General features: G+C 36.2%; 2 protein-coding genes across 2 annotated transcripts; both read right to left on the reverse strand.

Moving 5' to 3' along the window:
* Window positions 1-225: 225 nt before the first annotated feature.
* LOC307011869 (uncharacterized protein) lies at window positions 226-2444 on the reverse strand. The gene is made up of 6 exons (XM_079637931.1): window positions 2343-2444; window positions 2175-2233; window positions 1946-1982; window positions 1315-1599; window positions 868-990; window positions 226-316 (listed from the first exon to the last, which is right to left on the reverse strand). The coding sequence occupies exons 1-6, from the start codon at window positions 2389-2391 to the stop codon at window positions 261-263; spliced, it is 609 nt and encodes a 202-aa protein (XP_079494057.1). The 5' UTR covers window positions 2392-2444; the 3' UTR covers window positions 226-260.
* Window positions 2445-5462: 3018 nt separating this feature from the next.
* LOC307012054 (protein SSUH2 homolog) lies at window positions 5463-14842 on the reverse strand. Its single transcript, XM_079638288.1, has 12 exons — window positions 14725-14842; window positions 14444-14497; window positions 13532-13598; window positions 11465-11600; window positions 11251-11311; window positions 9702-9823; window positions 7798-7860; window positions 7567-7649; window positions 7039-7131; window positions 6797-6902; window positions 6601-6708; window positions 5463-6346 (listed from the first exon to the last, which is right to left on the reverse strand). Exons 2-12 carry the CDS (start codon window positions 14490-14492, stop codon window positions 6206-6208), a joined length of 1029 nt encoding a protein of 342 aa, XP_079494414.1. The 5' UTR covers window positions 14493-14497; window positions 14725-14842; the 3' UTR covers window positions 5463-6205.
* Between the last annotated feature and the right edge of the window lie 150 nt (window positions 14843-14992).

Genomic DNA, 14992 nt, shown 5'->3' on the forward strand with positions numbered 1-14992 from the left:
TTTGTTCATTTATCGCAAATCATTACGATATGCATATCGCGATATGCGAATTTGCGATATTTCGATATTTTCGATATATCGCACAGCCCTAATATATATATATATATATATATATATATATATATATATATATATATATATTAAAAGTACAAAAGATTAATTTAATAATTCATAATTATTTCTCATTCATATTTTTACAGTAGAAGTTTGTTTCTCATCTTCAGGTCTGTTCTTCTCTCTTCTGAAAGTCTTCTGGTTATTTATGCATCCATGTAGTCGTTGTCTGTAACAGTTGTGGTGGGGTTGATGATGGAGTCTGTGTTAACAAACGTGTAGTTAGTCTGTGTGTGCTGGAAAACCACTGAAGCTGAAGACTGATCTACAAATCTAATCCTGAACACAAACTCATCAGAAACACAGTCAGGACACTATACCTCATCAGATCATCATATATCAAGGACAAATATTATCATGTGTATAAATGCCAGATTTGTCTTCAAAAGCATTGCGTGTCAGAATGCACCTCACATCAACGACTGGTGAGATTTTCTTTTAGAAACACACATGCAGGAAACTATATAACTACAGTTGGCATAATGTGGCATGACATTGGCAGTCATCAGCAATAAGATTGAGGAAGAGAAAGTAAAGGAATAAAACTGTGAAAGAGCTTCTTGAAATGAATCTTTAGCAGCCAAAATAGAGGATGATTGAGCAAGTAATGAAATTAAATAATGAATCATTTGAGAGGCTCTCGGCACATTGTGTATAAACTCTCAGTTTTAGAGTTTGATCTGACCGAGGTTATCAGATCTTTCATCATTTTTATTGCTGCTATAATTGAGTGAGTAACTGGTAAACACACACCTTTAGCTTTGCTCCTGATGGTGGTCACGATCACTGCCACAGTCATGATGACGAGACCAACAGCAATGAAGGAGGAAAAGCAGATGTAGAATAAAGATACTCCTTCCTCATGATGATCCAAGACTGCATGGAAACGCAAACAGAAAAACAGGAACAAAGATGAATGCACTGAAATAAACACAGACACTACAGAGATCAGCTGTACTGTTAATATATATTTAAATGGCTAATTATGAATTTATACATTTGGCATCATACAAAAGCATGTCAAAGCAAAACTTAATTGTATTTTAAAATGGGAATGATGACAATCAATGTAGTGGTGGAGCATCTTGTCGAGTGGAATGTGTGTGTTTGAACAAAATAGGAAAATACAAGAATATTCAAATATTGCAGCAACTAGACAATCATAACATCTAAATGTTCTTGCGGATTTGTTTTACAAACCGTAAGTGTAGGTCTGGCTGCGCAGGTTCTTGTCTTCTCCATTAGAATGAACCTCATGCTCACAGGTGAAAGAAGCAGGTGGACTCACAGTGACCAGAAACACATATGTATCTGAAACCGGAGAGCTTGTGAGTGTTTCCATGGTGTAGTTCAGTTCACTCTCTACAGACAGTGTGAAAGACCGCATGTAAAACATGTGAAATGTCATGTCAAACTCGCACAGCACTATCACACGTCCTCTGTCCTCCATCTGTCGATACACTGTGATGTTCGGCACCGGGAGATCTGAAACACAAACATGTCGGGGAAACATGAACATGCTAAAAATGTATGCAGCTGAAATAAAATGAACAAAATTTGAATCTTTAGCAGAACTCTTAATATGTGTTGGCACTGTGGAACAATAGATAGCTTTAATAATCAATAACCATGTGTCAGTAGGAAGCCAGACAGGCAATAATGTTGTTATGAGGAAAGTGATTAATGTTGCTTTTAAATTAAATCTAGTGTTTCATTTTATTAAACAAAGACATCAGAATTAATGGCTGAATTGCTTCAACTTCATTTCACACTTAAACAAAGCTCTTTAAAAAAACACACAAAAACCCAACAACATCAGATAGTTACATACCTTCCTCAGAGTAATCCATGTCCATGTCCGTGTAGTCCTATCCAATAAAGACACAAATACAATGTAAAATTATTTGTCTATGCTAGATCTGAAGGGCTAACAGAAAAATCATTTAGTTTCAGCAGCTACAGTATTTTGTTTAAAAAAACTGTTAAACTAAAACAAATTAATTGAAAAATATTATAACAACAGAATTTGATTAAAAATCTTTTGATCCTTCATCACTCACAAAGATATAACTCAGATCGAAATAACTCGGAGTGTTCTCTTCTGCTTTCTGACATTTCTCTGTAAAAAATATATGACAAATTACAATAGTTTATCATAAATATATAGTGATGTATTCCCTGCACACTTTAAGTTAAATATAAAACATGGGAGAAAATAATGTACTTACGTAAAGATAATATTACAACCAGCAAAAAGTCCTGATAAAGGAGCTTCATCGTGCCTCAAACTATTTTTCTTGCACTGGGTCAGTTTCACTCTTCATTTCTTCTCCTTCACATTTCCTGTGTTAAAGTTCTTGTCATGTGCATGTAATAAAAGCAAAACCACTAATCATACTAAGTCAGACAAAATCTTTAACAAAAACTAGATTTTACATGTAAGGAAAGAAATACTATGTGTTTATCTGTGCGCACTGAGAAGAATCTGTGAATGTGTTAATGCAAACAACCAAAGAAAATAAGTAGGCCTAAATGACAATAATTCAAGACAAAACCAGTGTGTTCTCAGAAAAGTTAAAACGTTTAACGTGGCTTAATGTCCAAAAACCAGAGAAAACGTAATTATTTTTCTCTTCTCTTGTCATAAACCCTATTTACGGCATTTTAAAGCATGACGTGGGACCTTAATATATGAAAACACATCATTACACACTACAGCAAAACAATTGAAAACACAATGCTCAATTTGTGAGAAGGTTCTTTGTTTCATAACTGCCAATGCATATTTTTAGAAACTTTACAGTAATGGATCTTCTTAGATCTCTGCAGAGGATTAGGCATTTAGATTTGTGAGTTTCATATGAAGAGTATAAATCTATAGTAAATTCTGCATGTACACTGTAACACAACTCAATGCAAAAACAGAATCTATTGCACACAACAGTACTCTTGAAAACATGATCAGGGTGTGAAGTTTCTTTATTTACTTTATTCACACCACACACACACCACAATCACTGTGCGGCATCATGTCGCTGAGCTGCATCGGGCCACATCACCTCATCCACATCGCAGGCTATATTGTCTCTTGCCAGGCACCGCGGGAAAAATGCCCTGAAATGGCGAATCCATCCTTGGAAGGCCTCCACTGGGATGTCAACACAGCTCCATTGACCTTAGGAGGTTCTCTCTAGTTGACATTATCGGCAATGACTTTGTCTCTGATCTCCCGGAGTCTGATGAGGTTGTTCTCACGAACCATATCCACAATGAGGGTTTCTTGTGCCGCTGTAAATATGGCAACCCTCCCACCTCTATGTGGCATTCTTTCAACTCTAAAGAAAGAAACATGTGTTGTCAATTGACATGTTTTACAATACAGTAACAACTGATTTGAAACCAATAGACTACTTTCACAGGCTTGCAAAATTGTATTGTGACAAAGAAAGCAATAGAGTACAATACCGGTTGTGTTGTCTAAATGCCCTGATAATGGTGGCCACGGTGAACCTACTCAGGTTTGGACGGACTCTTAGTCCTGCTTCAGCCATTGTCATGCCATGGACAATGACATGGTCAATGACGGTTGCTCGCATCTCGTCCGTAATGATGGTGCGAGGTTGTCTTGCTCTCCCTCCTGGACCTTCTCCTCTCCCTTGTTGGCCTCCTCCTCTTCTTCCATGGCCAGCTCTTCTCCCTCCTCTGACTCGAATTCCTCTTCCCCTGACTCTGCCTTCATCCATTGTGTTTTATTGGAAGCTTCAGCAAACTGTGCACTCTGAACTTGCTTTTATGGTCACAGCATTAGCAACAAGTGTCTTCAATTTTGAGTCGTTGTGTGTAATGAATGACGCCAGGTGTGTTCATTGTGTTCAAATATTGCTGACTGTAGCATAGCAAGCATTTTGCATCACATGAGCTTTCATTTGAGAATATGAGCAGAGTTCTTTTGCAACTTGTGTTTTAGCAAGGAAAAATGTGTTAAGATTTATGAGAACGGAGGATTGTGTTTTGTGAATTGTGTCTTCATGTGAAATGTGTTTATGATATTGGAAAATGATGGCTAGATTTAGTAAATGTGTTTAGACAACTTGTCATTTGGTTTAGAGGATTGGCTTTTGTGTTTTAGCATTTGAGAAAAACTGTAATGTATTTACTTTAAATTCAAACCGATTCTATTGATTAACACTTCTTGTAACAGAGACAGGGGTGTGCCAACTGCCACAAAGAGGCCTCAAAGATGTTACCAACAGCAGCAGCACCACTGCTCTGGATGTACCGGCAGATGGAGGCGTAAAAATGAAGTGACGTGATGATGAAGTCAAAAGTTCAGTGTTTAATCCAATAAGTGCATCTGGTATTTACAGTGAAAATCCAAAAAGAAAACTAAACAAATAAAAATAAAATGTTCAAAGTTATCTGCACACAAACTTTGGCTATGCCAATAAATTTACCCAAAAACAGAGCAATAACTTTACTGAGGCGCCTTCTTAAAAAGGCTAAGCCCCTCCTACTTGGACCAAACCACTTGGTAATTAAAGATAAAGAAATTTAAGCAAGACCAAACAAAAATAGATATAACAGTATCAAAGAGATAAACTGTTAGAATAACACAAAAATATCTAAACATTGAAAACAAAACAAACTCATTTAATTATTAATATTAAACAATGTTTAACAAAGAATCCAACATAACCCCAATCTCCCCCTCACACATGAGAACAATTAACTGTGCCTACTATTGGCGGGAAAGAGGTATTCAAAAAAAATGGTGGTAGTTACTTGTGACTGGGTTTTGTCTGTTTGATAAGGTAAAATGTTCCAGTACGTAAGTATGACGATTTATTATTATGCAAGTGGTTAATTGGAATAAATAAACATTTAACATGGTTACTGGTCTTGTTTGAGTTCTTAACAATACATAAATCAACAAAGAGAAATTAATAACTCAGTAAATGTTAAATTACGGAAAAAGGGCATGGTGAGGACAGGTACAACACGAAACAATACACAATCAGTAACACACATATATCTGTGTTAACTGATGTTATCATATTGCTCAAAACAGATAGTGTGTTAGGATGTTAGTGTGAAAAGTGTATGTATATATGCATGTTCTCAGTCCAGTCTCATAATAAGAGTCCTCTCCAAAATAAGAGTCTCTAGTCACAGAGCCTCACTGTGACACTTCTAATTCAAACTGGGAGGGTATAAATAAAATAACTATATTTAGAAAAGTTATTTCTGAGTAGTTTTTCACATTTGAAGCTTAAACTTGAAGTGTGCTGAAAGAAGAAGAAGTCTCATGTTTAAAAAAAAAAAAAGTAAAAAATACAAACTCACTTGTTACCTTCTCATATCTCACATTTTATTTAGACTTTCATCACATCACATTTACAGTAGGCTCAATTGTGGAACTTTCCCAGCAAGCAATTTTGCATTTGAAAGATGTCTAATAGCCGTCTAAACACACCCCAGACGTCTAGGCTAAAACAAGGAAAGATTTGAGCTGTCAGTGAAAATTTTATAGACGTCTAAACCATAGACCAAGAATAGTCATCAATTAGATAACACATAAATTAAATGAGTGATAAATTGAAACCAGACACCTTGTAATCACTGTTTACTTTGCTTACATGATGGAATATCATACATCTCGCAAGTTATTTTGGCAAAAACGACATGTAACCAAATTCAAGGTTATTTTGGCTAGAAGTGGGTTACTCATAGCCAGACTATATCGGTTAACCTAGACGGTGAAATGATGGCTATTTCTTGCTGGGTTCCCTCAGAAAACTATATTAAACTAGCATTAAAAGGTCTTAGTATCTTCTCCGTTGACGTCCACTAAAATGGCCTCTTGTTGCCAGTACTGCAGTCTGGCTCTGCTAGAAACTTCCTGGCAGATTTGCTGAAGCATGTTGGAGCGAAACACTAACACCTTATCTACAGAGTAGGAAATTAGTTTCGAGATTTATTTCCTAAAAATAGCCATCTCTGACAGGTTTTGTTTTGTGTCGAGTTTGAGATGATGAATGTTGGATGTACAGTCAGCGGTTATGATGTTTGGATGTACAGGTCTGGATGAACACTACATCACAGAACAGCAGCAGGAGGCGGGATAGTCCTCAGCGTTCACTTTCAACTCATTTCCATACACATAGTAAACATAGGGCTTCTCTTTCCAAGTGTAGTTCACTCTTGTTATGGTAATGAGCTCGATTGTCTGCCTCTGGAACAAGGAAATATTGAATTACAGAATCAGATTCAGGTTTCATCAGTTTTGTGGAATCATGTTGACATGCACACCATGTTCACATGACCAAATTTGTATTCAAATCTAAACATTATAGTGCAAGTAAACATGACCAAGTCTACTGTCATAGACAGACTGATAATTACATAGCAAAACTTTAGCATTATAATTATTGAATATGGAAAATTTTCAAATTATAGGTTAAAATTGTTAATAAACACAACAGGTACCTGCTGTAAAATGCGGGAGTTCTTGGTATATTTCACCCGATGGTCTCTTATTAAACGCTCAGACGCTTGTGCAACAGAAACATCAGGGAAACCCAGCACTGGATAGACCTACAGTAAACATTCAACCACGTTTATCATCTTCGGCATCTTTATTATTCTTTCTTTTATCTTTAACTGTCTGCACATCTGTTCCTACCATAATCTGGGCGTCTCTGAAGAGCTCCTTCCCTGAAACCTTCACCAGCTTTTCCAGTCTCAGACCGCTCGAATCTTGCGCTACGTACTCATCCTTCTCAGTGCTCCTGAAATTATCCAAAAGTATAGCTTTCAGAATAAGACAGTTCAGTTTGACAGAGTGTATAGGGTTAGTATTGTATTGTTGGTATAGTATAGTACAGTATAGTATTGTGTTTTCATAGTACAGTGAATATATAATACCATTTGACAATGAGATTGATGAAGACGAGTAGCTGTCCCTTTCCATCACAGGTGTTACACTTGAGGACGCCGCTGCCGCTACATGAACTACATCTGGAAGTTGCCAAACAAACACTCAGATAAAATTTGGTAGAACTAGTAAAACATGTTCAGGACATAAAGAGCTCTATGGCAGCTTGAATCAAATATGAGTAGAGTAAAACACTGGTTGGTTGGTTGGTTGGTTGGTTGGTTGGTTGGTTGGTTGGTTGGTTGGTGCAAAATAATACACAAACACTTTTTATTATTATTTTTTTTTCTAACAGCAGGCATTCTGAGATGTGAACAAATGTCTCAGTTCTCAGATTCTTATGAATTGGTCAAAAAGACCAAATTAGGGCAAAGGCTGAAGAGTGGAAAAAGTAAGTCTCATATTTAAATGTCATATTTTATGTTTTTTTTAAATATTTTTTTATATGATGTGTTCCTTTCTCAAAAGCTAGAATAGTACAAACAGTTACTACAGTACATGGAGAATGGCAGACTTACTTTTCACGTCCACTACAGTTACATTTATTGCAGGACTCGTTATCAGGACTTTGACCAGAACCGTTACACCAAGAGCACGCTTTCTGTATAAAAGACACAAATAAAAGTGTCTCTAGATTTACGTCCCATTATATGACCTCCTATAATAACCATGTTCACCAAAAACAACTCAGTGAATGATAAAAAGCCTGGTGAAACTGGCCTGGTGTTTGCCAGTCAATCGTCACTTACGCTTCCAGTTCCAGTGCAAGAAGGACAGGGTTTTGTTCCCATTCCACCGCATGAGTCACATTTCTAGGGTACAAAAAAAAATATTGTTTACTTTCCAGTAACTGGACTATGTAAATTAGATCTTAATGTTCCCCTATTATGCTTTTTCGGATATTAACTCGTAATATAAAATGTCTGCAAAGTTATAAAGGTCATGATAAAGTAAGTTATTGTCTCTCAAACGAAAGAACCGATTCTGAACTGACTGAGTCGTCAGTAATTCCAGTATTAGTTCCTGCACTATGTAGGTTTGTAACAAATTTGCATTATGCCAGTCTATGGTCTTCACTGGCTGTAGGAGAACAACGTCTACTTTGATCCTAAAACACTGTAGTTGTCGCTGAGACTAGAAGAGTTTGGTTCGTGATGTCGACATGTCGAGAAGGCAATCCTTGATTGAACCGTTTCAGACGAGAAAAGAGGTGACGATCGCATAGGCCGTAAAACTTCCCAAGTGACTGATAATGACTTGGGGGTACCCCAAGGTTCAACTTTGGGTCCTCTGTTGTTCTGTCTGTAAATTAATGATCTACCTGAAGTTTGTCCTTCTGCAGTTACTTGTCAGATGTACGCTGACGATGCGGTCATATATGTACATGCGAAAAGCAAGAGGCAAGCTGCCAAGGAACTATCAGCTACTATGGTCAATATTTCTAATTGGCTAACAAACTCTTGTCTACATCTTAATACCGGTAAATCTGTATGTATGTTCTTTTCGAAATCGGCAAATAAAGATCCTGACCCAGAAGTTACTGTAGCAGGAAGAACACTGTCAGTTGTACAGGAGTTTAAATATTTAGGTATACTACTAGACACACAACTGATATTTAAATCGTAAAAAGAATTACATTTAATTTGGTAAATTTTAGGCATATTAGAAGTAATTTAACTACAGAGCCCTCAAAGTTGTACATCGATGCCATGATATTGTCGCATATTAACTACTGTATGACCAGCTGGACGCAGGCAGGAAGGACTGCATTACAGTCAGTAGAAACTGTTTATAAACGGGCCTTGAAAACAATGGATAAAAAGCCAAATTCTTTTCAGCATTGTAATATTGTAAAGAAACATGTTTTTTTTAAACTGGGGAAATATGGTTAAACTTGCTGATATCTTGCTTGTGTATAAAATGTTCCATGGTTTAGCCCCCCCTCCACTCAATGAATTTGTCAAACAAAATCTTAACGCATCCACCAGAGCTACGTCTAGAGGTGATTGTAAAATACCATATAGGAAAAGTTCATTTGGACAGTCAGCCTTTTCTTACCGTGCAGCGCATACCTGGAACACAATACCTACAGAAGTAAGAAACATTACCTCTCTCACCACCTTTTCAAAAATTATAAAACAGTGGTTGCTGGACAATCAAATATGTTGTCATAATCTACAGTAGTGCAGTCATTTACTCACAGGTTGATCTATTCTATGTGTCATTATTTATGTTGTTTGATGTTGACTATGTCTATGTAATCTGTTTATGTTATTAATGTGTATGTATGCAATGTTTAAAAAATAATAATAATTATAATAACAACCTCCCATGGACTCCAGATGAAAATTAGTCTGTACGGCTAAATCTGGCTCATTTACATGTTCATTAATGTGCATTGTCCCTTTTAAACAAACAAACAAACAAACAAAGTTGTAATGTATATTATGCAAAAATGTAAGTGTTTTTTGACCTTGAATGCATTTAAACCTATTGTAGGAGACCTCCAAAACAAAATGAGGAACCCTTAAACTAGCATATAGGGGCATTTTAAAATGAAGTGCTAACAAAGCTCCATAGATTTCATACAAAATTGTTCTGATATAGTAGTTGCTGCACATTCTGTTGTTTGAACCCTTCTTGTGGATCAAACCTTGACTGAGGAAGTGTAGGGCACTCTAATGGTCTCCTTGTGCTCAGTAAAGTAGGACGGAGGTTGAGCTGCAATCTGCCACGGTCCAGGAGCTCGCTGAATCCCAGCATCGGCGCGCTGCCCTGCAAAAGAGTTCATATAGGCAATGATTTAGCCAGGGAACAAGGTTTAAATCATTTTTTTTTTTGAACTGCACAAAACCTGTTGCTATAGTCTTTTTTAGCTCATTACTAGGGTGTTATGGGTGGTTGTTTACTGGCCCAAAACAAAAATGTCCATCGCAGAGTCTTTATAGTCTTCTTTGAAATTGGTACAAAACATCTGTAATAAAAAAGACAGACAGACGAAACGTAATAAACGCTTGCATTCGGAGGCAGATGCCTGGTGTTTGGGAACGCAATAGAGGAACGTCCTGGTTTTGCAGAGTATGACGCGTTCCTGGGTTAACATTTTGCTGCATTTATATAGCGCTTTCAACAGACCCATGGCCACCAAAGCGCTTTACATATTGCCTCACATTCACACGCCGATGGCAGTGTCAGCCATGCAAGGCTTCATCCAGCTCGTCAGGAGCAGCGTCTTGCTCATGGACACCTCAACACTTGGTCAGGTGGAACCGGGGATTGAACCACCAACCTTCCTGTTTGTGGACAACCTACATGAACCACTGAGCCACCACTATCACTATCACTTTTACTAAATGATAGTGAATAACACTGATGTAGAAGCACTTAACCCTGGTTTTAAGCCTAGATGTGACATAAACGGTAAACTTGTCAATATCTGATTGGTTGATTGGAATGTTGTTCCCAGAGGTGGAAAGTCCAGGTTCAGAAAGTAAAAGTCCTCCTCAGTTTTTCGTTCCAATCACCTGGACTTGCTAATTAGCACAGTTTTTCAGCCAGGAGATAGAACTAATTAGTGAAATCAGCTGACTGAGTTCATGGGTGGAATAAACATATGGCAGGACTTTTACTTTCTGACCCCTGGACTTTCCACCTCTGGTTGTTCCAGGATCAACAAAGATGTTGATCTGCGAAAGTTGCACTCGGTGAAATCAGGTTTTGTTTTTTCGTGTCATCATGCCAAATCATTTTGATGACAGACTTTGTTTCAGGCATTTCAGAATGACCAAACCAATATTTGAGATGCTGTGCGATGAGATTGGTCTGCTGACTAGTCCAGTGATCCAATCACATCCTCTGTTAAGGCAAAGTCACATGAGTTTTTGTTGTGCATCAAGGGGTTTATTCAGTAAATGTGGTTTCATCTAAGGTTTTTTTTTGCACATTTTTAGAATTTATGCCAACTTGGCGTTACCATCCAGCATTTTTTTTATGTGATAACCCAAATTTCGCATAAAAATAGGTTGATGGAAACATTGCTTAGAATAGCACAGATCTATTCCATAAGCTACACAATTTGAGATATCATTCATATCTGTATATCACAAAAGATATAGGTCTGTTTAAATCTCTAATTCCAAGTGTTAGCAATAGTGATGGTGATGCTTGCACCACTAATGATAGACTCGATTGACTTTTGGTACCTGTGTAAGGCTCCTGACTCAATTTAGTAGATCTGGACTCTGTGAACGTCTCCAACCGATACTGAGAACAGAAGCAGAACAAAAAGACAGACCTCAGATTGATATTGCTAACCACGTTCAGCTCTATAAAGCCAAAGCAAGACTTATGCATGTCTACTAATACACAGAATGATGGTCATTGCTAAGTTCAAAATGGAAATGATTCACGTCTCACCCTGTAGGTGTTAAAGGACTCCATGTTGGTAATAACTCCATCTTTGACGGGGCCAGAACTATAGCAGCACTTGCTGGAGACGTAATCTTCAAAAGCTTCACGTGCTCTCTCCTCTGAGATGGAGGGAATGTTGTCGCTAACAAGAAAATATTACAGTTGTTTACCATCGCTATGACAGTTTTTTCAATACATTTAACAAGTTTCCTAAACTCTTAACACGGTTAGCACAACATCAGGCTATACAAATAACACACTTCTTGTTGCTTTGACACAAAATGCATACAGTTAACACAAATTTAAAATGCTTGAACTTCTTTTACACTCAAGCTCAACCAATACCAAAACAATGTAATTTTACTGCCAAATTTACAAATGCTTTCACACTGTATGTCAGAACAGATAACATCATGTTCTAAACATAACTTATATAGGCTAAAGTGAACAGCTGTTCATATTGTGAATTGAAACACAAATATATTCCCTGTATTTTATTCCATTGCTACTGAGAAACAGTTTATTGAAGATTTGCAAATATATAAATTACAGCTGATATCCAAGTAATTACACTCAGGTGTTGAGTTTATTTCAATCGCATGACCATATGTTATAAATGTAAAAGAGGACTCTTTGGGCTGATCTTGTGTGGAAAAGGAACAATATAGAGCAACACAAGAAAGAAAGAAAGAAAGAAAGAAAGAAAGAAAGAAAGAAAGAAAGAAAGAAAGAAAGAAAGAAAGAAAGAAAGAAAGAAAGAAAGAAAGAAAGAAAGAAAGAAAGAAAGAAAGAAAGATGCCTGCATGGGGGGAGAGGAAGACGAGTACCAGGACAAGGGAGAGGAGTGGGGCAAGGACCAGGACAATGGAGAGGTATATCTTGCAGTAATGTTCTTTTGCAAATAAAGTCTTTACTGCAGCAATTCTGTCTCTTTTTTTCATAAACTGTACATAAAGCTACTCTGAGATGGTCATTAATTTTTTGTATTGAATTTCTGCAGCAAAAGAAAATAAATTCATGCATTTAAACTCAACAAAACAAAAATGTAGAGAAAATTTTATTTTCAATACAATATACTGTCTATTGTATAAGGGCAGACCTGACACATAACATAATGCAGTTTCTGTAATTTTAGCTGATGTTAGTGTTTTTTTTTGTCATTGTGTTATGATTGACTAAATGTTCCTGTTGGAAGAGAACATGTGTTAGTGTTTTGAATAATTATTTGATTTTGAAACATGTTTGCAGTGTTTTGTTAGACATAGTGTATTGTGTTAGTGTATTATTGTATTTTGAAAATTAGTTTTGGAGTTTAGTTTACAATGTGTGATTTTGAGCATGAAATTAACCGTTTTGCCAATTGTGTGTTTTAGGTGTGTTGGTGCGTTAAGAGTTTAGGAAAATTGTTAAATGTATTTAAAAAACTGTCATAGCGATTGTAAAAAACTGTAATAGACATGAATGTTAAATTACGTGCATTATGAACATGCAACAGGAGTCAGTTTGAGGAGACATCTGAAACAGAGAACTCTGGTTATGATTAGTCTCTTTGCATGGAGTAGCCTACTTTTTAATCTATAAAAAGTACTTAACTCATATTCAATATTATCAATTTAACTGCACTGGCACTTTCAGATGAGGACAACAGTTTAGCTGAATTCATGACACTATTGTCGTCAGTAGAGCTACTTATAGCTCAAATAAACTTCCTTTATAATTTATGAATTTTGCAACATTAGGGCCGGTTTACAAAGAACACATTTTTGATGTAAAAAAGAAAAAATGAAGTGAGAAGCAGGTCAGTGGAAGGAAAAGAGACACGTTGAACTACTTTTAACTTGAGCGCCCCTTTTTTAGAATGCCACATCATGCACTAGACACGAGCGCAATGGTTCCCTGCGCGTTAACATGACAAACGGAAAAGTAGCGCAGTGTAATCAATGTAAAAACCTAAACACACGTTCTGTGTGAACAGCCCCAATGTTTTTTTTTTCTGTTTATTAATGTGAAGCTGAATTGAAAGCAATATATTTATAAATGTGACCACTTCATCTATACAGAGAACAAACGTACTGCCATTCTGGATGGCTGGAGGCTTCAGGCATCGGCACAGAGAGCATTGGAGGAGGAAGATACGCACCTGTCACGAGAGGAACACAGTGACGTTCATAAGAGACCAGTGGTTACAACTTTAGCACAATCAACATCCAACCATGAAAGTCAGCACATCATCCGCTTTGTAAATGCTTTTCTTCAATTTCTGATTGTTTCACCCATAAAAGTATGATTAGATGAAAAACAAAGTTTGCATCTAACTGGATCCATTGCTAATGATACCATACAATTCATATTTTTATCCTAATAATTAATCATTTATTAAAATAGCATATAGGCCTACACTAAACATTTGGGTCATTAAGATTTTATATAAAAAACAAAAACAATTATTCAGCAAAAATGTATGAAATGGATCAAGAGTCATGGTCAAGAGTTTACATTGTTACGAAAGATTTCAAGCTCAAATAAATGCTGTTCTTCTGTTCACCAAAGAATATGATAACAAAAATATGAAGCGGCATAGGCCTAACTGTTTTTAACATTGATAATAATAAGAAATGTTTCTTTGAAAAGGATCTTTGTGACATCACAGGAATAAATTACATTTGAAAAAATATTTAAATAGGAAACAGTTGTTTGGAATTGTAATAATATTTCAAATAAATGCAGCGTTGATGAGCAGAAAATACTAATTTCAAAAACATAAATCTTGTCAAGCCCCAATTTCTGAATGTTTAGCCACTTTTATGTCCTGTATCTTGTAAAATACAAGTTATATTTATATGACACATTCCTTTAAAATACGTTATATTTATATGATAGGAGCCCTATTAATTATTGCAATAACGATATATATGATATAATAATGACCTACAAATAATATATAGTAAAAAATGAAAGCAATTAATATTGTTTTGTGCTTCTTACCACCTTCGCCGCCCGAAGTTCCTTCATATCCTGCGTAGCTGTCAAACATGCTTGCTACAAATAAATTACAACAAATTAAGGCAACTTGCTTAAGTTCCCTCATTAAATTAGACCTGCTGAAAACAAGCACATTCAGAAATAGGATACTTTTTGCATATGCTAAATATAATTATTTATATATCAATTCATTAACACATTATGCATATACTATAATTTTTAAATATATAGCCTATAATAAGCCAAATAAGCTTTTTCCAAAACAGAAATAATCAAAGACTTACCTTTTTACTTGTCAGAGCTGCTGCACAAATCAGAGTAGGGATAAAGATTATATAGCTTTACAGAAGCACATAATCTGACGCTTATGAGTTATGATTGGAGGAGAAAGATGCTTCTGAGTGGTGTAGTCTAATGGTGAAAAAAATTGAGAACACAAGTTGGTGGTTTAAAGCCCATCACCTCCATATGACCACTGTTCCCTTCAGCAACATTAACAGGTTCAGAACTACTTTAGTTTGAATTTTAATTATGAAAAGTAAATTCAACCAA

The sequence above is a fragment of the Phoxinus phoxinus genome (genome assembly GCF_949152265.1).
Source record: "Phoxinus phoxinus genome assembly, chromosome: 15".
In the NCBI taxonomy this organism is placed as follows: Eukaryota; Metazoa; Chordata; class Actinopteri; order Cypriniformes; family Leuciscidae; genus Phoxinus; species Phoxinus phoxinus.